The 27,500-nt window shown below is 42.6% G+C and overlaps 1 protein-coding gene across 1 annotated transcript in view; it reads left to right on the top strand.

Annotated features, from left to right (window-relative positions):
• The first annotated feature begins 3,135 nt into the window (after positions 1–3,135).
• The window catches only part of stox2a (storkhead box 2a), an 82,751-nt gene continuing 58,386 nt past the window's right edge, over positions 3,136–27,500 (top strand). Inside the window, exons 1-2 of the mRNA XM_083538606.1 lie at positions 3,136–3,332; positions 3,609–4,139. Coding sequence (XP_083394732.1) covers positions 3,818–4,139 — 322 coding nt within the window. The 5' untranslated portion in view covers positions 3,136–3,332; positions 3,609–3,817. The remainder of the gene's footprint in view (positions 3,333–3,608; positions 4,140–27,500) is intronic.

Below are 27,500 nucleotides of genomic sequence, written 5' to 3'. Positions count from 1 at the left end.
CGAGGACAGAGTTCTTACACCATTCTGTGTTGAAATAAACACACACAGACTGTCGATGCAAGTCTTACCACAAAGAGCTGCAATTCTGTTGTCTTCTGTAGCAGCAGGCCGGCTAGGGTTAGCATTTGCTTCTGCTTTCTTGCGCACCGTTTTTAATTCCCCCTTCTTTGTCCGTCTGCCGCAGGCGACGCTGTGGTCTGGAGGCCTGCATGTAACAAGCGTATATAAAATGTGCAATAAAAAATTATTATTAAGTTATTTTGATCTGTTCATTCAGTTTCGCTGGAAGGTGACCATGGTATAAAGTGATCCACGGCTAGGTGTGAAGCCTCACACCATTTTAATGCTCTCCACTTCCCTTTAAACCGTTCTTAACCTCCACATCTACGCATGTGTAACACCTCACACTTACACCTGGATAATGATTCCTCACATTATGGATGTATGTTGAAAATTTTAAGAGGTTTGTTAGACATTGCAATCACTTCTCACTGCAGTGACTGATTGGCTGATTGAACCTACAGTCTGGGTGAGAAAGAGTTTAGTACCAGCATCACTTCTGCTTTCTTCCTTATGGAGCTGTACATTTTCTACAAGGAAATCATCTGATGCAGGTGGTAAACATAAAGCTTACCACAATGTATTGTTCGATGATGGAAAGTCATATCAGACATGTCACGTTTCCTCACGCTGTCCTGGAGAAGTAATTTAGTGGTGATGTAGTGAAACATCCTGCAGGGGGCAGCAAAGAGCAAGACGTTCCTGCTCACTGTTACTCAGCGGTGTATCTCTGTGTTCAGTCAGAATGAAGGTTTATATCTAAGAAAATGTACTTCTACTACTATTCTTTTGTCTGCTTCTGTTAGGGGTCTCCATAGCAGATCATCTGTCCCCATACCACACTGTCCTCTACATCTGCCTCTTTCAAACCAACCACCTGCATGCCTTTCCTCACCACATCCATAAAGCTCGTCCTTGGCCTTCTTCTTTTCCTCCATCCTTAGAATTCTTCTTCCCCATGTCCCTACTCTGCACATCACCAAACCATCTATCTCACCTTGTCTCCATAACATCCTAGCTGCACTGTCCCTCTAATATAAAAAAGTGGTATCAAAAAGTTTAGAGAGTAGCTCTGTTTACAAGAAATTACTTTTCAACACTATCACCTTCAAAATCACCTTGTTTTCGTAACGTGTCAATCACCTTCTGCAATTTGTGCTGGATATACCTAAACAGGACATGATTTCGGCACACTGATTGATGAAGGTCGGTGCTCCCTGTGACTGTTGGTGCAGCCTCGAGCTGCCACCTGTTGGTGTGTTACATAACTAGTGTCTAAACTTTTTGATACCACCTCATAGCAGGTCTCATCACAGTCTTATAAACTTTTATCAATAAGACTGCACTGGATTGTGCAACCTTAACGACGGGGGTTAGAACCCTGAATTGTGATTGGTCCAAAAGTGTGAACAGCGGCTTTGACAGTAGCGTAGTTTTTTTGCTTGTTTTCGTTTCCACAGCAATATCTTTTTTTTCTTTCATGGGGATCTCCACAATAGACAAATCCTGTAATAATAACCGGATTAAATGAATCTAATGGGACTTTTTTTGAAAGAAGTTTATTTTTGTACGGAGTCTCCAGTGTCAGTGTTTTTGTAACAGTTCATGGGGGAGGTGTGTTTTATGACATCATCATGCTGGAGGAGTTTTCTTTTTTTTTTTTTTAATTAAGAGGAATACAAGGTTTGGGCATGTGCTGTTGGTGGAGTTTATTCGTCATGAATCAGCATGACTCAGTGCATTTACTGATAGGACGGTGAATCCTGGAATTTAATTGGCTGATTAAGTCAGGAATGAAACTGGTGGTGAAAGTTCTATGTTAAAGCATGTTTTTATGGTTTTAAAATACACTTTTCCACAACCTAGAAGACCCAAATTACATTCACACACACCTACACACATATATGACCTCAAATTACACACCTCACCCCACCTACATAAGTACCTGACTTTACTATAGCTGAATTAATCTCCACATAGATCTTCCCAGAAGAGTGAAGGTTACTATAAGAGTAAATGAAGTTTAAATGTGGAATAAGATACTCAAAAAGAAGAACATACCAATCTTATGGTCAGGTTTCCACAAAAGTTTTCGAGTTAAATGTATATGTTGACTGTTTGGCTCTGTTTGGCGCCGCAGCTTTTCTTTGAGGTGATGAATTACTGAAGGTCTTTCATGTGACACGGTGGTGCATGGTGTCGTGTTCGGTCAGAGGAAGAAAAAAAAAAAAAAACAGTGGTGCTTTCACATCACCAGAGATCTTCAGCTCACAGTCCACTGATCACACTGCGCTCTTCACAACACTGAAAACCTCCTTAAACCATCACATACTGGGTTTCAGTCATTTCCCTTTTAATGGGATTCATCAATGAGAAATAATTCTATATATCTGTAAAAAATATCAATATATATTATTTTCAACTTTGTAAATGAACAGTGAAGACATTGGAATTATGACAGATATGAAATGATATAGTAAAGAAATGTGTTCTGTCAGTCAGCCTCATGTGGTAGTAAAATGGTTTTGAGTGGTGTTGAGTGCTTGTTGGCTGCTTTTCCTTCTTTCTCCAGTCCAGTGATCACAAACCTAAATTTAACTGGATTTAGATGGGGTGATTGTGGAGGCCCGGTCACCTGATGAAGCACTTCTTGAACTAATAGCTCTTACAGATCCTACAGGTGTGTGTTTGGGGTCATTGTCCGGTTGGAAAGCAAATGATGGTCCCACTAAATGCAGACCAGATGGAATGGCATGTCACTGCAAAATACTGTCATAGCTATGCATATTGATGGTGTCAATGTAAATATCTTAGTTTATATAACACACGGACAGAAATTAGATCACCATAAGACACAACAAACAAACAAACAAAAAAACAAACAAACAAACAAACAAATATGTGTAACTTCTTACAAAATTACAAAAAAAAAGTATTACAAAATTACATTCATATTATTTTGGTCTTTCAAATAAAAAAATATTTGGTATATCGGTTAGTGCATCGCTGCAGTCCGGTCAGTAGGTGGAGTCACGGACATATTTTCACGCGCTCTTCCTCCTCCTCCTCCTCCTCCTCCCGGTGTCTCGCTCGAGCCTCTCTCCGAAGCGCAGGAGCCGTACCGGAGGGAGCGCCTGGAGTCCGGAGAGAGGAGAGGAGAGGAGAGGAGAGGAGAGGATAGGAGAGGAGAGGAGAGGAGAGGAGAGGAAAGGAGAGAGGGAGGAAAGGGAGGTGAAGGACCAGCGCGTCCAATTCCACGAGAGGAACCATTGGTGCGCTTTGCGCTGATAATTAATATATAAATATCATTTTTGTATATTATATGCATATATATATATTTTGGGGCAAAGCCTTCGGTGCGCGAGCCCCCGTGAGAAAGGGGGAGATGGAGGGAGGCGGTCGCGTGCCGGTGCATTTCATAAGAGGCGAGAAGATAAACGGGTGAATTCTGCGTGCGCGAGACGATGTAGGGTGGGGGGGTGGGGGGTGGGGATGAGTTATTGGATCCCAAGCCGGCAATAAATGACCTGTTTGTTTTTTTCCTCCAGTGCGTGTTCATTTTTATCATCATTATTATATCCTTATAATTATTACCGGATATTTGCCGATGGTGCGCTTCGTGACGATGTGAAGCTCGGTGGTGGACCTGCATGGCTTCACCGTGTGTTGGTGTGTTGCATGCGCACTGAGGCTGCAGTGTGGAGAGTGTAGCCTTCATGGCCTGCCTGTGAGTGAGGAGCTGAGCGAGAAGGTGGAGATGGAGAAGTTTCTGCAGATTGCACCTCACTCCCTGGCCATCGTGCTGAGCCGTGTGAGCTCGGACGATTCCCCAGCGGTCACAGAGAAGCTCCAGCACCATCACACCGGATATGAGATCTTTGCTGACTTTAAAGCCGAGAACATGCAGCACTTCTGGAACAAGAAGGTGACGGACGCCATAGCTGAGACCTTCTTTCTGGGATGGATAGATGAGCACGTCCTGCTAATCCAGGGCAAGGAGGACCATTTGGAAGTGCTCAGGGAAGGATGGACACGCAGGGCCCTCAAACCTCCACGAGGCTTTGAAATCAAATGCATAGGTAAGTCTTTGATTGGTTTTCTGTTTTGGTTGGGTTTCGTATGGTCTCCACATCTTCCACATTAGTCTTAGCTTCCACAGACCTTCTCAGACCTTCTGAAATCACACTAAAGCCATTTCCAACTCAGATGTAGTTTACACAAGGTTCATGAAGCACTGAACGTGTCTGGTTTCCAAACTGTTTTTTGCTATAAAACAGTTCTTTGTTCGTGAGAAATTTGTGATGAAGATCAAATCCACCTATAGGTGGACAGCAAACTAATGGAACATCTACAGATACGCTAAAGTCACGGAGGAACAAAAAATGTAATATACTAAAAGGTACACAAATCTCAAGTTTTTATTTTTTACGTGAGCTGATTTCCAGATAACGTGGAATGATGACGTCAGCAAAACGTATCAATTTCCTTTAATCACAAATCTTTCAGAAGAGAATCTTCTCACATCGAGAACACACAGTTTTTGAAGTTCAGCCTTGAGGTTCTTCTCCTTCTGCTTTAGTCTTGAGTTTGAGGCTAGCGAAGCAACAGGTAGCCATGTGCCAAATCAGACCAGAGTAGACTTTATCAGAGCAGATTAGATCAGATTAGACCATATCAGAGCCGATCAGATTAAACAAGACCATATGAAAACACATCAAATCAGACCAGATTAGACCATATCAAAGCAGATACAACCAGAGCACACCTGACAAGATCAGATTAGACCAGACTAGAACTGAACAGAACGAAATAGATCAGATTAGACAAGATAAGACCAGATCAGATCAGATCAGATAAATAAGTGATCCGATGATGAGACTAGGCCATGTTAGAACAGACAACATCAGACCAGACCAGAATAGATCATTTCAAAGCTGAAAACATAAAATCAGACCAGACTAGGCCATATCAGGAAAGATTAGAGCAGATTAGACCATATCAAAGCAGATCAGACCAGACTAGACCATCTCAGAGCTGGTAACATCAAGTCACACCAGACTAGACCATATCAGAACCAAACAGACAGTGGTTTACAAATGGCTTATGGATTTGTTGAAGAGAAAGCAGGTCATGTAGAACATCCTGTGTGTGTGTGTGTGTGTGTGTGTGTGTGTGTGTGTGTGTTTTAGATTCCTGTCACTTGTGGAAAACTTTTAAACTCCTGCCATGTTTCTTGCTCACACACATCTGACTGTAGCTCAGTTCCTCATTAACACACCCCTCAGGAGAAGAGAACGGATTTATATGGTGGTCATGGTCGTGATGTTACGGAGACGTTACAGATGAAGCTGGAGTGAGATGAGCTGGAGATGTGAAATCTCATGCTGTATTATAGTTCTGCACCTCGTTGTTCTGAACATGAGAACTTCCACCACACGGAATGTGCAGAGTCAATAATCATTAACTCTGTGTTTGTTTTTTTGGGGGAAGTTTAACTGGGTTTTATTTTCAGTGTGTGTTTGTGTACAGTTTAAAATGGACTGAAAACGGACTGATTTATTCTCACAGGGTTTCAGGATTTATCCAGTGTTCACCCGTCCAGTATCAGGTCTTTAATCCTGCGCGACAAATCGAATTGTTTCAGGGGAGAAACCAGTAGAATAGGAGTTTCATGAGTGATAAGGAGCGTATACTGTACACACACACACACACACACACACACACACACACACACACACATACGCACATTCGCACACACGCGCACACACATACGCACACACGCACACACACACACACAAATTTCTTATGCCACATTGTTACTTTTTCCCCTCATTTCTTTTTCTCTTTACTGTTTAATATTGTTTAATGTTGAATATTTGCCTGTAGTTTGCTGTAGTTTGTAGTTTCTTGCAATAAACTACATAAAGTTGTTGACCCCTTGAGAGCTTCTTACGTTGGTTTAAGATCTGCTTATTGACTCGTGCAGCGGCTCTGGTTAATTTGTTTCTTTCCTCAGCTTTGAAGGCTTGATTTTCTCCTATAGACAGCTCTCTGGTCTTCATGTTGGTTTATCCGTTTTAACAGCTAATGCAGTCTTTACAGGTGAAAACTAGGCTGAAACTAGAAGACATTCAGAGATGTTCAATGGAATCTTAAGCAAGGCTTTTAACCCTCTCGGCTTTTGGAGCCCTGTGTCATGCCTGATAAAGCAATCCGACCTGATCTGATCTGATCTTACCCCAAATTCATGGGATATATGTCTCAAATCTGTGATGTGTGTGGCATATACAGGCTTCTTCTTGTATGAGTGTGTTTATAGGTGAAAAAGTGAACACTATAGCAAAACTCCAGATAACATCCACATTAAATATTAGCAGCATTAACTATCTATAAGTAATGTGGAGTAAAGGTCAGCTAGCAGGCTGCATGAAGGTTGGAAAAGTGTGTGTGTGTGTGTGTGTGTGTGTGTGTGTGTGTGTGTGTGTTGGAGGTCATCCTTAGGTTAGGGAATTTGTTAAATCATTACTCAGGCACTTAAATCTGTAAAGCTAACACAGATCTACAGCATTTCTCTCATGAGTCGTCCGTTTTTATGGCAGTGTTGGACCTTATTCAAACCAATCAGTGTGAGTTATGGAATTGAAATGCACTGTAAACACATAGTTGTGATCCATCATGGTGGTTGATCAGGAACACCTGTGTCTGATGAGGCTCTTAAAGAAAGCTACAGACTTCATTATACTTGTGAATACAACAAGGAAACAATATGGCTGCCACATGTATCTTGCAGTTGTTTATGTGTAAATAGTAGGGTCAGTATTGCATCACGTTACACAATAAACAAACAAACTACACTAGAAAAACAATGTAAATATATGAAATAAATGCATTATTTATGAAGAGACATGAACATGTGAAGTGATCTATCAGTACGATAATTACACCCAGTGAGATTTCTTAAAATAAGAAAACATCTAGGCTTTGGAAAAGAACTAAATGTCTTAAAATGAGCATTAAATCACTTATTCCTAGCCGTCGATTTAGTCAATTAAAACCAGAGATGAAGAGAATTTCTCTTTATTTAAGAATCATTAATATATATTAAAATGAGACAAAACATTTAACCTAAAAATAACTATTACTAATAAAATCAAGATCACACACATGCATATTGTCAACAATTATTTATTCAAATTAACACTGTCTTGTAACACGCAGTAGCTACGATGCAAAAACAAAGCCAAATCATTAGTTTCTGCTTCTCAAAATACTCTTAATTCTCAACATAAAACATTATTGAATGGATTTTCTCAGAACTGAACACTGAAAAATATTCAACATGAGAAACTGAAATCAAACTACAGAACAACTTAGTAAAAAGTTAGTTAAATTATACTAATGAACAAGTCTTAAGTGTGATTATTGAGCATTTTTACTGGGCAACATTAAAACCAGTTATTACAGCTAAAATAAAGTCTTCAAATATGCAAAGCCTCAAATGATTTAGCTCAATTTGCAGATTAAATATCTAACTTTAAGCTTTACTAACTAAGTAAGTAAAACAATATAATTAATATTAAAACAATCATTACAATCTTACACAATCTGCTCTTCAAATAAGATCAATATGATTTTTATAGCTAGAAATAAGATTGTAAGCTTTGACTAGATGACGATTTTTTGCAGTGTAACACTGAGTAAAAAGACATGCGTTTGAACATTTTATCCACCAGTGGTGGATGAAGTACACAAACTATGTAGTTAAATTAGAGATACAGTAGGTAAAATGTGACTCCAGTAAAAGTAAAAATGTTCCTTTTAAACTTTTTACTTTTCCAAAGTATCCAAAGTACTGATTTATTATAACTATAATGTTTATCACAAGACTCTTCACTTAATCACCTCAGTTGATGTGAAAAGACTCGAATGTGACTCTCAGCACACTGATCTATCACTGATTGATTTCTATTACAATGATCATGAACCCAAAACCTTCTTTTCTACTACTTTAAAAAAAAATAGGCCTAAATGTAGTTATTAATTGTAGTGTAAAGTAAAATATTTGACTTTGAAATGTAGTGAAGTTACAGTAAAACTCTTACCAAATGGAAACACTTCAGTAAAATACAGATACATGCAAAAGCTGCTTAAGTACTGTTCTAGAATGTCCTCTAGATAGAAAATTGGACTAAATATTAGTCATAAATCTTAGTAAGTAGAGCTGCTTATCATTCAGCTCAGTTAGCAGTGGTGTTTCTTGCTTAAATGCCACTCCATGGCCCAACCCCCCAAAAAAAATTAACCAATAACAATCTGCACAGGTCTTCAGTTCTCCCACTGGACACCCCTTAAGGCTCAGCTGACCTCAAGCAACCCCGGCCCCTCCTTTCCAAATGTTTCCCATCTGCCCATTCCTAAATCCAGCACTGTCTGTTAGAGTCAGATGCTGCATGCAGGCTCCTACAGGTGGACTCGTCCAGACTCGTTTTTTAGAAGCTACCAGTGTTTAATCTGTACTTCAGTATAATTTGATTATGCAAGGTGAAGCAAATTGTATAAATCAATAACTGTATAAAAAATAATAAATACAGATAGCAAGTTGACAACCATGTTTAAAAATTCATATAAAGATATAAACATGTAGAATATATAATTAATTTAATTTTGTATAATAATTGAATGCTATATGCATAAATTAAATATACAAACCTTGAAAACCAGCATTTGAACGTAGTAAAGCCGCAGTAAATGACGTATGAAAACAGATAAGTTATTTTTGTAGTAAACAAATGCTATAAAAAGAGAATGAAATGGAGAAATGCAACAAGCTAAAATACTTGATTTAAAAAAAGGAAAAAATATGCATCAGTGTATAAATGCATAATTATTCCATAAAAAAAACACAACAGTGACTATAAATGTGATCAGTTACTGCTGCTGTTCTGTTATTCAACTGCTTTTAGATTTAGTGTTTGTTCGCCCCGTCTTAAAGTCATTAGTGTTGCACAGGTCAGGTGACTCTTAGTGTCTCAACGCCGGATAAATGTGGAGGTTTGTGTTATGAAGGACATCCAGTGTAAAACATGTGCCAAATCAAATATACAGATCAGGAATCAGAATTTCATAGCGGATCGATCGAGTCCCGGGTTACCAACAACCACCACAGGTATCATTAACAACAGGGTACCGGTGGAAATTGTGCTACTGTTGGCTGAAGGAGGAGAAGGAGAGGAGGAAGACGTCTACAGAGACAGCAGGAAAAGGAGCAGTGTAGGAGAGTAGAGGTTCGGGTTGGTACTTTAAATGTTGGTACTATGACGGGTAAAGGGAGAGAGGGAGCTGATATGATAGAGAGGAGAAAGGTAGAGATGTTGTGTGTTCAGGAGAACAAGTGGAAAAAGAGTAAGAGCAGGAACATTGAAGGTGTTTAAACTGTTTTATCATGGTGTAGATGGAAAGAGAAATGGTGTTGGGGGATTCTGAAGGAAGAGTACAGTAAGAATGTAGTGGAGGTGAAGAGAGGTTCTGATAGGGTGATGAACGTGAAGCTGGAAGTTGAAGGGGTGATGATAAATGTCATCAGTGCTTATGCTCCACAAGTGGGTTGTGAGATGGAGGAGAAGAAAAAATTCTGGAGTGAGTTAGATGAAGTGGTAGAAGGTGAACCTAGGAATGAAAGATTGGTGATTAGAGCAGATTTCAGTGGGACTATATTCTATGTAGGAGATGCAACCTAAAGGAGATTGGAGACCCTAAGGTGTTGGCAGGGGACAGTGTAGCTAGACAGCATTGGATGGTGGTCTGTAGGACGACTTTGGAGGTGAAGAGGAAGAGAAGGAGGAGGATAGTGAGGACTGAAAAAGGAAAAGACATATGAGGAGCTGTAGGAGAAGTTGGACACGAAGGAAGAAGAAAAGGATTTGTAGCGATTGGCCAGGCAGAGGAACCGAGCTGGGAAGGATGTGCTGCAAGTTAGAGCAATAAAGGATGGAAATATGTTGACTAGTGAGGAGAGTGTGTTAAGATGTAGGGAGTATTTTGAGCAGCTGATGAACGAGGAAAATGGGAGAGAAGGTTTTATGATGTAGAGATCATGCAGGAAGTGGATAGGATTAGTAAGGAGGAAGTGAGGACCAGATGGAGATGTTTAGGAGAGATGGCAGTGGAGTTTTTAACCAGATGAACCTTAGGAATGAAGAAGGAGTGTGCTGGTACAGATCTTTAAGAATAAGGGAGATGTGCAGACCTGCAGTAACTACAGGGGAATTAAGTTGATCAGTCACACCATGAAGTTATGGGAAAGAGTAGTGGAAGCCAGGCTGAGAGAAGAGGTGACCATCTGTGAGCAACAGTATGGTTTTATTCCGGGGAAGAGCACCACAGATGCCTTATTTGCTTTGAAAATGTTGATGGAGAAGTATAGAGAAGGACAGAAGGAGCTGCATTGTGTGTTTGTGGATTTAGAGAAAGTGTACGACAGGGTGGAGAGAGGAATTGTGGTATTGTATGAGGAAGTCTGGTGTGTCAGAGAAGTATGTGAGGGTGGTGCAGGATATGTATGAGGACAGTGTGACAGCAGTGAAGTGTGCAGTAGGAACGACAGACTGGTTCAAGATGGAGGTTGGACTGCATCAAGGATCGGCCCTGAGCCCTTTCCTGTTTGCAGTGGTGATGGACAGGTTGACGGACGAGGTCAGACAGGAGTCTCCCTGGACTATGATGTTTGTGGATGATATTGTGATTTGTGGTGAGAGTAGGGAGCAGGTGGAGAAGAGCCTGGAGAGGTGGAGGTACATGCTAAAGAGAAGGGGAATGAAAGTCAGTAGGAGTAAGACAGAGTACATGTGTGTGAATGAGTGGAAGGACAGTGGAGTGGTGCGGTTGCTGGGAGAAGAGGTGGAGAAGGTGGAGGAGTTCAGGTACCTGGGGTCAACAGTGCAAAGTAATGGAGAGTGTGTTAGAGAAGTAAAGAAAAGAGTGCAGGCAGGGTGGAGTGGGTGGAGAAGAGTGATAGCAGGAGTGATTTGTGATAGAAGAGTATCTGTGAGAATGAAAGGGAAAGTTTAAAGGACTGTGGTGAGACCTGAGATGTTGTATGGTTTAGAGACAGTGGCATTGAGTAAAAGACAGGAGGTGGAGCTGGAGGTAGCAGAGCTGAAGATGTTGAGATGTTCGTTGGGAGTGACGACGATGGAGAGGATTAGAAATGAGTTTATTAGAGGGACAGCGCATGTAGGACATTTTGAAGACAAGGTGAGGGAGGTGAGATTGAGATGGTTTGGACATGTGCAGAGGAGGGATATGGGGTATATCAGTAGGAGAATGCTGAGGATGGAGACACCAGAAAGGAGGAAAAGAGAAAGACCAAGGAGGAGGTTTATGGATGTGGTGAGGGAAGACATGCAGGTAGTTAATTTGAAAGAGGCAGATGGAAGAAGATAAAGGAAAGAAGAAGTAAGGGAGAAAAAAAAGAAGAAAGGTAAAGGGAGCAGCTAAAAAAAAGAAAAAGAAGAAGAAGACTTTGTTGCGAGTGAGCTGATTGCGCAACCTGATGCTCGCGAGTCACAACAGAACAGGTCCAGTGCACAATAGCAGTTTACACAATAGCACCTCATTAAACAATATGATTTTCACATGATGAGGATTATACAGTTTCTTCTCACCGTGCTGATGTTCCACCTTTATCCGTGACACCAGCATGTTTTCTTTTCACATGCTCATGCATCACTGTGGTACTTCCAGCCCACACAAACTCCGGTTTGCATTACTTCAAGGTTACAGTGTTCTTTATTGCTTTTAATATAAAATGCTCCCATGCCTTGGATGACTTGAACCTCAAACTTTTTCCTGCTGCCGGTTGACCCTGTACTCTCGTACTCTCTCATACTAAACCGTAACCTGAGCAGCTCAACTAATCGATAATGGCATTCGTAGACAATGAATTGCATTATTGATTATCATTATCTTTGATTTTATTGATTAGTTGTTGCAGCCCTAGCCAAGACACAATTTTCTTGGTTCTCCTCACAAGGGCGTTGCCACACATGCTGGACACCATCTGAGCCAATCAAGTTTATCTCAGTCTCATCAGACCACAGGACATGGTTCCAGGAATCCATGCTCTTGAACAGGTTCTCCAGCAAACCTTGTGAGGGTTTTCTTGTGAGCAGCTTCAGAAGAGGCTTCTTCTGGGACGACGGCCTGCAAACTGACTTGTTGCGGTGTGTGTACGGTCTGAGCACTGACAAGTGGACCTTCTGCAACCTCTAAAGCAGTGCTGTAGCACTCATGCGCCAGATTGTAACTGCTCTTATACACGATACACAAAAGCAGTCAAGCTGTCAAGCAGCAAAAACATAAACATGATGAATAGAACATGTGGATTTACATGTTTACACCACGTTCAGCTGTTATCACTGAGGGTCCCTTGAGAAGACACTGAAATGGCTGCTGACATGTGAGGGGTGCACTTACTTTTGTGAGATACTGTATATTTGAATATATTGATATTAGATTTGTATATATATATTGTTTTGCACTTTTGGTTAGATGCTAACTGCATTTCACTGGTGCTTTAGTTGTACTCTACACAACAACAACAAAGTTGAATCTAATCTAATCTAATCTAATCATGTTTGAAACTAGGTGAATAATGACACAGTCACAGTCTCTCATCTCAATATTTTAATTGTAAATGTTGGTCTCAGTGATGAAACTGTAAACTTTTCTGCACGTTTTCCTTTTGAGATATTTAATCGGATCTAATCCAGCGTTTGAAAAGTAAAGTGTGAGATACTCAGGCACGCTAACACACAGGCATGTGGATCTTCTGAAGCGAACAGATTTATGTGCTGTAAACTTAGCTTCTTGCCTGAGCTCTTTTTTTCATCACAATAGCTTAGAATCTGGACAGGTATTTAATTATGCCTTTAGAAGTGCAGGAAATAGGAGCCGTGGTGCTGGAGGAGGAGGTGGTGCTGGTTGTGGTGGTGGAGCAGGATGGATGTATGGATGGATGGATGGATGGTTTTCTCAGAATATGCAGGTGAGAAGGTTTCACATTTCCACAGAGGTCACAGTCTAGGAATTTCACGTGTTTCCTGAACAAGGCTCACACACAGGTATGTTACAAAATAAGGAAGGAAGGAGGATTTGACACTTTACACACACACACACACACACACACACACACACACACACACACACACACACACACACACACACACACACACAGTTAATTCAGGATTCATGAAATCATTTTTCGCTTTAGAGAAAATTATACACCATATGAGGTTGTCGAAGAGTCGAAGACACACAGTGCTGTAGGATTTATTTGGAAGCAGCATGACATTTTCCCATCACTTGAACTAGGAGACCCAAAACCTGTTCCACCATGAAATGCCTCTGTGCATGAAGCCAGCTCCATGAAAATCTGCTTTAAATGGGGATGTTGGAGTGGAAGATCTCCTGATATAGAGCTCCAACCCTATTAAACACTTTTGGTCTCCTCACCTCACCTACATCAGTACTGACTTTACTAACACTCTTGTAGGTGAATGAAATCTAGTGGAACATCTTCCCAGAACAGTGCAGCTTAATATAACAGCAAATGGAGACTACATATGGAATGTTCATATGCTCAGGTGTCCACAAACCTCTGCCCACACAATGTACTGTAACTATCGTTTGCTCAGATATTAGTGTGTAAGTGTGATCAAATTTTCAGCAAATGTTTTTAAAGTGTTTCATATACAGTGTGTGTGTGTGTGTGTGTGTGTGTGATAAAAGAATGGCCTTACACACTGTGTGTTTCAGTGTTCAGTGTGTTTTTGCGTTACACAATGAGACGTGTGACTTCGCACATGTTTTGCGATGCCGGGCGTGTTTCCGTTTAAACCAGAGGAGGAAGGAAGGAGTAAGGAGCAGCAGGAAAAGGAACCAATGCTACAGCTCGCGCACACACACAAACACACACACATACACGCACGCACGCACGCGCACACACACACACACACACACACACACACATACACGCACACACACACACACACACATAAACGCACACACATACATACACAAATGCACACACAAAAATGAACACAAACATTTACTGTGGCTTATCAATAGCAGGAAAGGGAGGAGAAGACAGAGAGAGAATAGAGGGAAACAAGCACAGCAATAACAAATCAACCATAGTGAGGGAGGGGGGAATGAAGGAGTGAGTAAGTAAGGGAGAAAAGGAGTAAATGAGGGAGTGAGTAAATGAGGGAGTGAATAAGTAAATGAGAGTAAATGAGTGAGTGAGGGAGTGAATGAGAGTAAATTAGGGTGAATGAAAGAGTGAGGGAGTGGATAAATGAGAGTAAATTAAGGAGTGAGGGAGTGGATGATTGAAGGAGTGGATGAGTGAGGGAGTGGATGAGTGAATGAGTGAGGGAGTGAATGAGTAAATGAGTGAGGGAGTGAATTAGAGAGTGAATGAGTAAATGAGTGAGGGAGTGAATGGGTGAATGAGTGAGGGAGTGAATGAGTGAGGGAGTGAATGAGTAAATGAGTGAGGGAGTGAATGAGTGAGGGAGTGAATGAGTAAATGAGTGAGGGAGTGAATGAGTAAATGAGTGAGGGAGTGAATGAGTGAGGGAGTGAATGAGTAAATGAGTGAGGGAGTGAATGGGTAAATGTGTGAGGGAGTGAATGAGTGAGGGAGTGAATAAGTGAGGGAGTGAATGGGTAAATGAGTGAGGGAGTGAATGAGTGAGGGAGTGAATGAGTAATTGAGTGAGGGAGTAAGTGGGTAAATGAGTGAGGGAGTAAATGAGTAAATGAGTGAGGGAGTGAATGGGTGAATGAGTGAGGGAGTGAATGAGTAAATGAGTGAGGGAGTGAATGAGTGAGGGAGTGAATGAGTGAGGGAGTGAATGGGTGAATGAGTGAGGGAGTGAATGAGTAAGGGAGTGAATGAGTGAGGGAGTGAATGAGTAAATGAGTGAGGGAGTGAATGAGTGAGGGAGTGAATGGGTGAATGAGTGAGGGAGTGAATGAGTAAATGAGTGAGGGAGTGAATGAGTAAATGTGTGAGGGAGTGAATGAGTGAGGGAGTGAATGAGTGAGGGAGTGAATGAGTGATGGAGATTATTTAATATTCTTGTATGTAGATTATGCCACTGAGGTTGCCAGATGTTTGTATTAGAAGCATTTAATATTGTTATAATAGTAATAGTGTAATTTGTTTATCTTTGCTATGAAATGAAACATATTCTAACACTAAAACAAAAGAAAATATAAATCTAAAGACTAATATGATGAGAAACGGGAACACGGAAAGGGTTAAAATAAACTGGAGCTTGGTGTGATGTGGAATCTTGATCTGCCCCCTGCTGGTGTGGAAGTGAACCACATGCTCCGTGTCACTGCACTCGGGGTCACATACAGCAGGGCAGGTTTTTATTGTGATTGTGTTTAGAAGGATGTGAGACTCGTTTCTCCACCAGAATTCCAGCTCAGATAGAAAAAATCCATCTGTCTGAAAGAAATCCAACTATCACACAAACATCTGTGAAATCTGAAGAGACTTGAGTGTGTTTCTCTCACACTCACACACACACACACACACACACACACACACACACACTGCAAGCTGGTGAGCTCATCGGCTGTTGCCATCACGTTGCCCTGGTTACGACTGCTGTTGTAGCTTAGAGAGAAGATGGCTGTGTGTATGTTCTTGTTCAAGTTTCTTTTGATTGCAGTTTTCACAACAGACTTTGTCTCAAAGCAGCTTTACAGCATTTAATAGTTAAAGTGATTAATGTGTGTTTATCCCTGATGATGAAGACTGGGGCGACTGTGGTGAAGGAAAAACTCTGAGAAAGAAACTTTGAGAGGAACCAGACTCAAAAGGGGAACCCATCCTCATTTGGGTGACATCAAGAGTGTGATTATAGTGAACATGAGCACTGGAGTGTGTGATTGAGTGATGATCTTTCTACAGTCTTTTACAGTCAGATGAAGTTGTGGAACTAGGAGCTACTGAGCAACTCATAAAATAGCTCAACATTTGTGATCATCACAGATCCAACACCTGCTTCTCCATGCCAGAGCCTTTAAACACTCCAGGAGGTCCAATGTCACAACTCCACATGAAGTGGTATCTATTTGGCACTGGTACGTCTCTGGATGGTTCGGGATGTTTGCGAGTTCGGCATCTACTTCTTTAAAGTCCATAATCTTCATGAGGTGGGACGTGACTGGAGCTGGCCAAACCTCAGGATGCCTCGGGATGGGGAGAGAAAGAGAAGCAGTGGAGAGAAATTAGCGTAGCTGCTGTTCATGATATTAACAGCACAAGTTGATAATGTGATGTGATCAGATGTTCTGGAGCACAAGGTTGTGATGTGATGTGTGTGATGTGTGTTATGTGTAGGCTTTGCTTAAAACATACGTCTTTTATCTACACTTAAACTGGGAGAGTGTATCTGAGCCCAGAACACTGTCAGGAAGACTATTCCAGAGTTTAGGAGCTAAATGTGAAAATGCTCTACCGCCTTTAGTGGACTTTGCTCTTCTAGGAACTACTAGAAGTCCAGAGTTTTGAGATCTCAGGGAGCGTGACGGATTGTAGCATGTTAGAAGACTGGAGAGATACATGGAGATAAACCATTTAGTGTTTTATAAGTAAGTAGCAGTAGTTTGTAGTCTATTCTAAACTTAACAGGAAGCCAGTGTAGGGATGAGAAGATTGGAGTTATATGGTGATATTTTCTCCACCTTGTGAGAACTCTGACTGCTGCATTCTGAACAAACTGAAGCTTGTTTATTAATGACGCAGGACATCCACCTAGTAATGCATTACAGTAGTCTATTCTAGAGGTCATGAACGCATGGACGAGCTTCTCTGCATCAGATATAGATAACATGTTTCTTAGCTTAGAAATATTTCTAGGTTGAAAGAAGGCTGTTTTTGTAACTTGGTTGATATGATATTTAAAAGATAAGTTGCTCTAAAATAACTCCCAGGTCTTTTACTGTTGAACTTGTAGTTACAGAACAACCGTCTAAATGCAGGTTGAAATGCTGGAGCTTCTGTGTACTGGTTTTTGGGCCGATGAGCAAAATCTCCGTCTTATCAGAATTTAATAGTAGAAAGTTATGAGTCATTCAGACTTTTAATTCATTAATACACTCAGTTATCCGAGCCAACTGAGATGTTTCACGTGTGTGTGTGTGTGTGTGTGTGTGTGTGTGTGTGTGTGTTTTACTTATTTTTTGTATGAATGAACCTCCCTTAATGTCTGCCTCTCTGTGTGTCTTTTTCTTTGTCTACCTGTCTCACTCTATTTTTCTCTCTCCCTCTCTTTGTCTCTGTCTACCTGTCTCACTTTTTTTTATGTAGCTGTTTCCTTCCTGTCTCATGTTCTCACATTTCCTCTCTTCCTGTTTTACTCCCTTTTTATTTCCCCTTCTATTTTTGCTGTCTTCCTATCTATCTGCCTGTCTGTCTGTCTGTCTGTCTTTCTCTCTGTCCACCTGTATCAATTTTATTATTTCTTTCTTTCTCTCTCTGTCTGTCTTGTTTTGTGCCTCTATTTTTCTGTCTGTTTCTTTCTCTGTCTACCTTTCTCTCTTTCTTTCTCTATCTTTTGCTGTCTGTCCTTGTCTTTCTGTTGGTCTGTTTTGCATTGTCTCATTATCTTTATGTCCCTGTGTGTATGTCCATTTGTCTGTTTTGTCTGGTTTTGTTTCTCTCTGTCTGCATTGTGCCATATTAGAGTTTACCAGACAGACAGACAGACAGACAGACAGACAGACAGACAGACAGACAGACAGACAGACGATAGATAGACAGACAGACAGACAGACAGACAGACAGACAGACAGACAGACAGACAGACAGACAGACAGACAGACAGATAGATAGATAGATAGATAGATAGATAGATAGATAGATAGATAGATAGATAGATAGATAGATAGATAGAACAACAAGCACCGTCAGAAATAAAAGGCCCAAACTGCAGTTTTTAAGTCCCCTTATAATATATAATAATTATTATAGCACCCCCTGCAGTGGGGTTTATAATGTGGTCCCCTTGCTGTAGTGCACTGTTCAGTGTGTCTTAATGCTCTAACAGAATAAAACACAGTGTAGTGAACTTACTGCATGTGGTGTAACTCTGTACGCTACTTTGTGTGTTTAATGAGAATAAATGTTAATAAATGGGTGAATATCGTGTATATTTGAGAGGAATTCAGAGCTGTAGTAGACGCTCTCGGACACCAGGTGGCAGTGCAGCGCTGAGAATGAACACCGTAGCAATGCAGCGCCACAAATTAAACTCCTTTCATTCCCACTTGGTCTGAATAGTTGTCAGGTCAAATACTGTTAGATGACGTCAATACAAAAGACACTAGAAAGTCAGGTAGTGATGTAGATGAGATGAGGAGGTTCCTGGGGTGCAGTCAGTGTTCACATTCATCCCAAAGGTGTTCAAGGATTGGTGCTCTATAGCAGGAGATCTTGCACAGCCAACCCATGTAAAGCAGATCATGGAGCTGGTTTTGTGCACAGGGGCATTGTAATGATGGAACAGGTTTGGGTCTCCTAGTTCATGTGAAGGGAAAATTTAATGCTACAACATCAAAAGACGTCTGATACAATTGTGCGTCTCCAATATTGTGGTAACAGTTGGTGCAGAAACACACATGACTGGAAAACGTCCAGAAGAATACAATAATGTTATTGATCAGTATAACCTTAGAGTCAGAATACTTGTACAGACTGAAATCCCTTCAGGACAGAAGGAATAAATAGAAAATGTAATAATGGAAAATTATACAACATATAATAAAAAATGGCACATTTGTGGATTAATGTGTGGATTAATACTGCTGATCCAGACAGGTTTCTAAAAGCCCAGGACTTTCATGGAATTCAAACACAACTCCTGCGTCCTGCTGCGAGGCTGATGTTTTTTTTTTAATCATATATCATATAATTCAGAAACACTTGATGATTAATGGCTCAACAGTGTGTGAAGTCGGTCAGAAGAAACCAGAGAGAGTTGATAAAGCATTTTCTTGTATATGGATGCTGGATTGGACAGCGACTGCATTTCAGTGCGTCACGGATGCAGCACACTTCTGAATCACAGCAGCATTTCATTCTTTTTTGTTTTACTTTTTTTTCCTTACCAATTTTCTTCCATGGGTTGGAGGAGGGTGACGACTAAGACATTGTTGGATCTGCTGCTCATGCTCCATCACAGGGTTGCGTAACACGCTCAGATGAAAGTGCTATCTGCACTCTTTCACATACATGAGTTTTCAGATGCCTGTGATTGGCTGGTGTCACTGTGATTGACTGGGGTTATTGAGGTGATCAGCTGATGGAGACTCGAGTATAACACTAAATAGCCATTGCAGGCCACTGTCATAAATTGTTTCTCTTAATTACAGTCCAAATCCATTGTCATGCTTCTGGAGGTGTAATCAATGCGAGACTGAATTAATAAATACATAAATAAATACATAAATAAATATCTAGACATACATCTAATCAGACAATGACAGTTAAGGGTTGGGGAGGGGTGTGTGATCATTTTGTTTAGTTCTAGTGCAAAGTGCGATTCTTCCTCTTTCACAGAACACAGAGCTTCCACACAGCCTCAAACATCTTCAGATCCCCCATACACTTAGAAAAATTCAAATCAACCAAAAAGCTTGGAGAAGATCCCGATTGCGTCATAGTCAGCATTTTGTGTTATTTTGTTTTCCTGCTCAGGTATGTGGCCATTTTCTCCTGCCAAAAATAAAATGAATCAGTTGGCACATGAACCTGTTTCTCCTGACGTACTTAAAACCAAGAATAAAACACTGAAGAGTAAAATCACATTAAAGGAACTTAAAATACGTTTTAAAAGCACAAACAGTGACTGTAGTCTGGAGCAGTGAGTCAAATTGTGAAAAACAGTTTCTCTCTGTGAACAGAACGGACCGTCCTGTAGAACATCAGGGTTTAAAATACAAATAAAAGAGTTCACAGAGAGGATGCAGTGTAAAATCCTCCACTGGAGGTCGGCTTTTTTGGTTAACGGTGGTTTGTACAGTGTCTCCACTCTGGTTTAATATCATCACTAAAACAAAAAACATTTCTCCCCTAGGGGTCCACCCTCCCACTCAGTTTATTCTTATTTAGTCAAGTCAAGTCAAGTCAAGTTTATTTGTATAGCGCTTTTCACAACAGACATTGTCTCAAAGCAGCTTTACAGAAATCAACAGTCAAGGTGAACGGTGTGCATTTATCCCTGATGAGCAGCCTTGGAGACTCTGGCAAGGAAAAACTCCCTTAGATGTTATGAGGAAGAAACCTTGAGAGGGACCAGACTCAAAAGAGGAACCCATCCTCATTTGGGTGACATCAAGAGTTTGATCATAAATCTTTTACCAATACAGAACACTGGAGAGTGAGAACTAACATGAGTACTGGAGTATAAGATTATAAGTAAATGTTCTTTCTACAGTCTTTGGTATAAAAATAGGAGCTACTGAGCATAGGAGCACAACATTTGTGATCACAGATCCAGCAACAGCTTCTCCATGCCAGAGCCTTTAAACACTCCAGGAGGTCCAATGTCAAAACTCCACACATGTAGTGGGATCCAATTGGCACTGGTACGTCTCTAGATGGTTCAGGATGTTTGGGAGTTTGGCATCTACTTCTTTAAAGTCCATAATCTTCACGAGGTGGGACATGACTGGAGCTGGCCAAACCTCGGGATGGGGAGAGAAAGAGAAGCTGTGGAGAGCAATTAGCGTAGCTGCTGTTCATGATATTAACAGCACAAGTTGATAATGTGATGTGATCAGATGTTCTGGAGCACAAGGTTATGATGTGATGTGTGTTATGTGTAGGCTTTGCTAAATAGATATGTTTTTAATCTGCACTTAAACTGGGTGAGTGTGTCTGAGCCCCGAACACTGTCAGGAAGACTATTCCAGAGTTTGTGAGCTAAATGTGAGAATGTTCTACCACCTTTAGTGGACTTTGCTATTCTAGGAAATACTAGAAGCCCAGAGTTTTGAGATCTCAGGGAGCATGATGGATTGAAGCGTGTTAAAAGACTGGAAAAATACATGGGAGCCAAACCATTAAGTGCTTTATAAGTGAGTAGCAGTAGTTTGTAGTCTATTTAAAACAGGAAGCCAATGTAGGGACGATAAGATTGGGGTTATGTGATCATATTTTCTTGAACTAGTAAGAACTCTTGCTGCCACATTCTGAACTACCTGAAGCTTGTTTATTAATGATGCAGGACATCCACCTAGTAATGCATTTAAAACCTTAAAACAGGCCCTGTAGAGCAGCTTTCCCGTCACTGTCCCAAAGTCCATCTCCCCTTCACCCCTGCACTCCAGGAGGGTGCCTCCATACCCGTCGAGGTCAGGAGCGATGTCCAGCTGGGGAAAGGGTTCCTCCTCTGCAGGAATGCTTTCACCGATTTTGTAGTGCTTCAGCTGAACACACTCCTCTGCTGTTAGTGTGGACCTCCAGAGATGTAGGAGCTGGTTAGTGATGCACAGGGACCAGAGTCCTATACATGCTGCCAGGTCATTCCCTCGTGACAGGTCTGTCCATGCAATGTTCACCATCTCCCGGAGTGTGATGATCTTTGAGGAGATCAGAGCTCTGGACAGTGTGGGGGTGGTCGCACTGGAGATGTCCAGACGACTCTCATAGACCAGTGGCTCCTCCAGCAGCCAGTGTAGTTGTCTAGCCAGTGTAGTATTTGCAACCAGTGGACGTTTGCAAATAGTGGGAGGACTGGGACTGGACAGAACTTTTTTTTTAATGGACACAAGCACACTGGATGTTTCCAGATTAACAGTCTTTTACTGCGGCCAGGGGCTCCTCCAGCAGCCAGTGTAGAAAACTACACCTGGGCCTGGTTAGGAGTCTCTGGATAAACGGGAGGTGAAAGGCTGCAGCTCTGCTGGTGAGATGAACCAGCCCCTGCTCCCCTTCCCCCTTGGGCAGATAGAGGACAGTCTGAGGAATCCAGTGCAGACCATCCCAGAACAAGTCCACAAGCAGATACAATCTCGAAGTCTCTTATTAAATTAAAACATCTACCTCAGTTTTGGACCCCACCGTTACAGGCAAGTTGTCTGCATATGCTGACAGGTAAAGTGAAGCATTAGCGTGTGTGATATTAAAACCAGAAAGATGATTTCTTAGATTGATTAAAAGAGGTTTAATAGCTAGAGTGTACAACATTCCTGACAGTGTACAGCCCTGCCTGATCCCTCTGTACACTTTAAAATGGGCACATAAACCACCGTTGACCTTCAATACACTCTCAATTTCACTGTACAACACCCTGATCATGGCTATAAAACCAGGGTTGAACCAAAAGCTTTTCAGCACCTTCCACAAGTATTCATGCTTTACCCGGTCAAAAGCCTTTTCCTGGTCTGGAGAATCAGACCAGTCTTCAAGCCAAATAGCCTGGAGATGTCCAAAATGTCATGAATTAAGTACATGTTATCAAAGATCTACATGCCAGGCACACAGCACGTCTGGTCATGGTGAATGATCTCCATCACCTTCGTCAGTCTCGATGCTAATGCTTTTGACAGCAGTTTGCAGTCAGTGCACAGTAGTGACACTGGGCGCCAGTTCTTCAGGAGGGTCAGGTCTCCCTTTTTCGGCAGCAAGGTCAGTATGGCTCTCCTGCAGCTCGATAGTTGATGACCTCCCATCACAATGTCCCTTAGAACCTTCAGCAGAACATCCAGCATGTCCTGCCCTATTACTGCCCAGAATGCCTTGAAAAACTCCACAAGGTGACCATTTATACCGGGCGCCCGCCCAATCTCAATGCTTTGTCACATCCCACCACTGCTGTAGGGAGTTAAAAGCTGCCTTCTCTAGTTTTAAAAATTTTCTTTCGGCTTCTCCCGTTAGGGGTTGCCACAGCAGATCATCCGCATGTTTGATTTAGCACATGTTTTTACGCTGGATGCCCTTCCTAACGCAACCCTCCCCATTTATCTGGGCTTGGGACCGGCACTAAGAGTGGTTGGGGTTGGTTCCCTGACCGGGGATCGAACCCGGGCCGCAACGGTGAGAGCGCCGCATCCTAACCACTAGACCACCAGGGACCCTATCTTCTCTAGTTTAAAACAATTCCTTAAAAAAATGAAAGACTCTCTAAAATTAGCATCTTCTAAAAGTGCGGTGTTAAAACACCAGTAGGCGCTTTTGGGTTTAATATTCTTTTTACTGATGGTACAGTGGACCATGCAGTGGTCTGAGATGCCTACTGGAAAGATAAAACACTTTATAAAATAAGTCAGTTGATGCTCAAAACCATAAAATGGATCTGATCCCGCCAGAAAGAGTGTGTTGTTTATGCAGTGGGCCCACGTGTACTGTCTCTGTTTTTTATTTGAATTTTCTTCATATGTCACAGAGATTGTGGGTCTCCACCAACTCCCACAGACGCTTACGGGAAGCTGGATGAGGGTTTGCGTTATTTCTGTCTGTATTTTCTGCTGTACAATTAAAATCACCCCAAAATTAAAACTCTGCAGTGCTGCAGTTAAAAATAACATTGTTAGGTTTGTGTAAAAAACTGATTCTCTCCACTGCACTGATAGGAGCGTCCACACAGATCAAAACTAAAACCTCATTTTTATAAAAAGCCCTCATTTTTAAAAGCTTCCAGATTAAAACTTCTTCTGCAGTGTAGGAAACAGGAATAAAATGACTAGTAAAAAGCAAGGGAACACCACCACTTGGTGACGTGTTGCAGTTTAAAATCGCCAACCCGTCCCACTCCACCCATTTAGCATTATTACTGGTATCGCTGTCAGTTTCCTGCAGCATAACGTCAACATGTTTCTGATTTATAAGGTCATATAGTTTTGCTCGCTTTTAATGTTCCCCTGCTCCATTTACGTTAACACTCACAACTTGGATTCCGTTTATTAAAATATAAATATAAAAAAACAAACAAATGCTGAAAGATCTCTCAGTCTTCATCTGAGTTTTCCTTATTGACCTTCGTTGTCAGTTTCTTTAGTCTAAATATTTCTTGGTCAGTAAATGCTCCTTGTCTATTCAGAAATGTTTGACCTCATAAACAATCTGTTTTAGGTCGGGAAAAAACTCTTTTATGTATATATATTTATGGCACCTGGTGGTTCTTAAAAATTGATTCATATCATCAGCACTATAAAACACATTTAACAAATATCATATCATCAGCACTATAAAACACATTCCTGGCAACAGCTCCGCACCCCTGTGCCTGCCTCCCTTAGCGCAGGCAGCTCCAGCACTGCTCCAGAATCCACAGAGACTTTATCAGTTTCGCACAGGTTCTCCCAATCCGGTTTGGTCAAGCAGGGCTTTTCCCGGTCCAGTTTGGCCAAGCAGGGCATCTCCCGGTCCGGTTTGGCCAAGCAGGGCTTCTCTGGGCTGGTTATGTCATTAGTGGACCTCTGGGCTACAGTCTGAGCTTGGGGCTCGCGCTCCCTGGGCCCTGGTACAGCAGCAGTTGTGAGGCTTTCAGCAGCAGAGCGAGTTGTAGCCGCAGGGGGAACGACTCCAGCAGGTTCATCTGCTTTCTGACCCAGTCGCTTGGAAACAGCATGGTCACTTTGTCTTTCAGGACAGGTGTGGACAAGATCCTTATCTGACTACATTTAAAACATTTAATTTCAGCATCAGTGGATGCAAAGATGTTGTAGTCAAACCTATCAATTCTGAACTTGAACACCACGTTAAGGTTGTCAAGAGCTTTATTAAGAACCATAAAAACATCCTCCTTAAAGACCCCGAGTGCTTAACCAGTTGGGACTTACAGCCAAGGGGGATTTTCTTCATTGGGAGACGTGTCGCCTGTACCGAGACAGCTCCGTAATTATTGCCTCATCGCTTATAAAGGGAGGGACATTAGACAACATGACCTTTTTAGCAGGAGAACTGAGAGGAAAAACCAGTATAAATTCAGTACTTACAGCCAACAGCTAACACACACTCCTCTACACACACCACCCGCTCACCGTGTCCCTACAGCCAACACACACTCCTCTACACACACCACCCGCTCACCGTGTCCCTACAGCCAACACACACTCCTCTAAACACACACACCACCCGCTCAACGTGTCCCAACAGCTAACACACACTCCTCTACACACACACACCACCCGCTCACCGTGTCCCAACAGCCAACACACACTCCTCTACACACACCACCCACTCACCGTGTCCCTACATCTAACACACACTCCTCTAAACACACACACCACCCGCTCACCGTGTCCCAACAGCTAACACACACTCCTCTACACACACACACCACCCGCTCAACGTGTCCCAACAGCTAACACACTGCTCTACACACACACACCACCCGCTCACCGTTTTCCAACAGCTAACACACACTCCTTTACACACACACCACCCGCTCACCGTGTCCCTACAGCTAACACACACTCCTCTACACACACTCACACCACCCGATCAATGTGTCCCTACAGCTAACACACACTCCTCTACACACACACCACCCGCTCACTGTGTCCCTACAGCTAACACACACTCCTCTACACACACACACACACACACACACACACCACCCGCTCACCGTGTCCGAACAGCTAACAAACATACTCCTCTACACTCTTACACACACACACACACACACACACACCACCCACACACCGTGTCCCAACAGCTAACACACACTCCTCCACACACACACACCACCCACTCACCATGTCCCAACAGCTAACACACACTCTTACACACACACACCCCCACACACCACCCGCACACTGTGTCCCAACAGCTAACACACACTTCTCTACACATGCGTACACCACCCGCTCACCATGTCCCAACAGCTAACAGACACTCCTTCACACACACACACACACACAACCCGCTCACCGTGTCCCAACAGCTAACAGACACTCCTCTACACACACACACCACCCGCTCACCGTGTCCCAACAGCTAACAGACACTCCTCTACACACACACACACACCACCCGCTCACCGTGTCCCAACAGCTAACAGACACTCCTCTACACACACACACACACACCACCCGCTCACCGTGTCCCAACAGCTAACAGACACTCCTCCACACTCACACACACCACCCGCTCACCGTGTCCGAACAGCTAACAAACACACTCCTCTACACTCTTACACACACAAACACACACACACACACACACACACACACACACACACACCGTGTCCCCACCGCTAACACACACACTCCTCTACACACACACACCCACCCACACACACACACGCACACCATGTCCCATTGGCTAACACACACTCTGCTACACACACACACACCATGCCCCAACCGCTAACACACTCCTCTACACTCACTCACTCACTCACTCACTCACTCACACGCACACACACTCCTTTACCCTCTGACACACACACACCAACCGCACATCATGTCCCAACGGCTAACACTCACTCTTCTACACACACACACACACACACACACACACACACACACACACACACACACACACACACACACAACCCCCCTCCCCCTCCCCACAATGTGTCCCAACTGTTAACACACACTCCTTTACACACACACACACACACACACACACACCCACACACACACCCACGCAGCACCCACACACCATGTCCCAACGGCTAACAAACACTCTTCCACTATCACACCACCCGCACACCGTGTCCCAACCGCTAACACACACACTCCTCTGCACACACACACACACACACAACCCCCCCCAAAATGTGACCCAACTGTTAACACACACTCCTTTACACACACACACACACACACACACACACACACACACACACACACACACACACACACACCATGTCCCAACAGCTAACACACACTCTTCCACACACACACCACCCGCACACCGTGTCCCAACCGCTAACACACACACTCCTCTACACACACACACACACACACACACACAACCCCCCTGCAAACTGTGTCCCAACTGTTAACACACACTCCTTTACACACACACACACACACACACACACACACACACACACACACACACACACACACACACACACACACACACAACCCGCTCACCGTGTCCCAACAGCTAACAGACACTCCTCTACACACACACACCACCCGCTCACCGTGTCCCAACAGCTAACAGACACTCCTCTACACACACACACACACACCACCCGCTCACCGTGTCCCAACAGCTAACAGACACTCCTCCACACTCACACACACCACCCGCTCACCGTGTCCGAACAGCTAACAAACACACTCCTCTACACTCTTACACACACAAACACACACACACACACACACACACACACACACACACACACACACACACACACACACCGTGTCCCCACCGCTAACACACACACTCCTCT

This window comes from Silurus aristotelis, assembly GCF_946808225.1.
Source record: "Silurus aristotelis genome assembly, chromosome: 4".
NCBI lineage: Eukaryota > Metazoa > Chordata > Actinopteri > Siluriformes > Siluridae > Silurus > Silurus aristotelis.
Note: the sequence above shows the minus strand (reverse complement) of the source record. Positions and strands in the feature narration are given on the sequence as shown.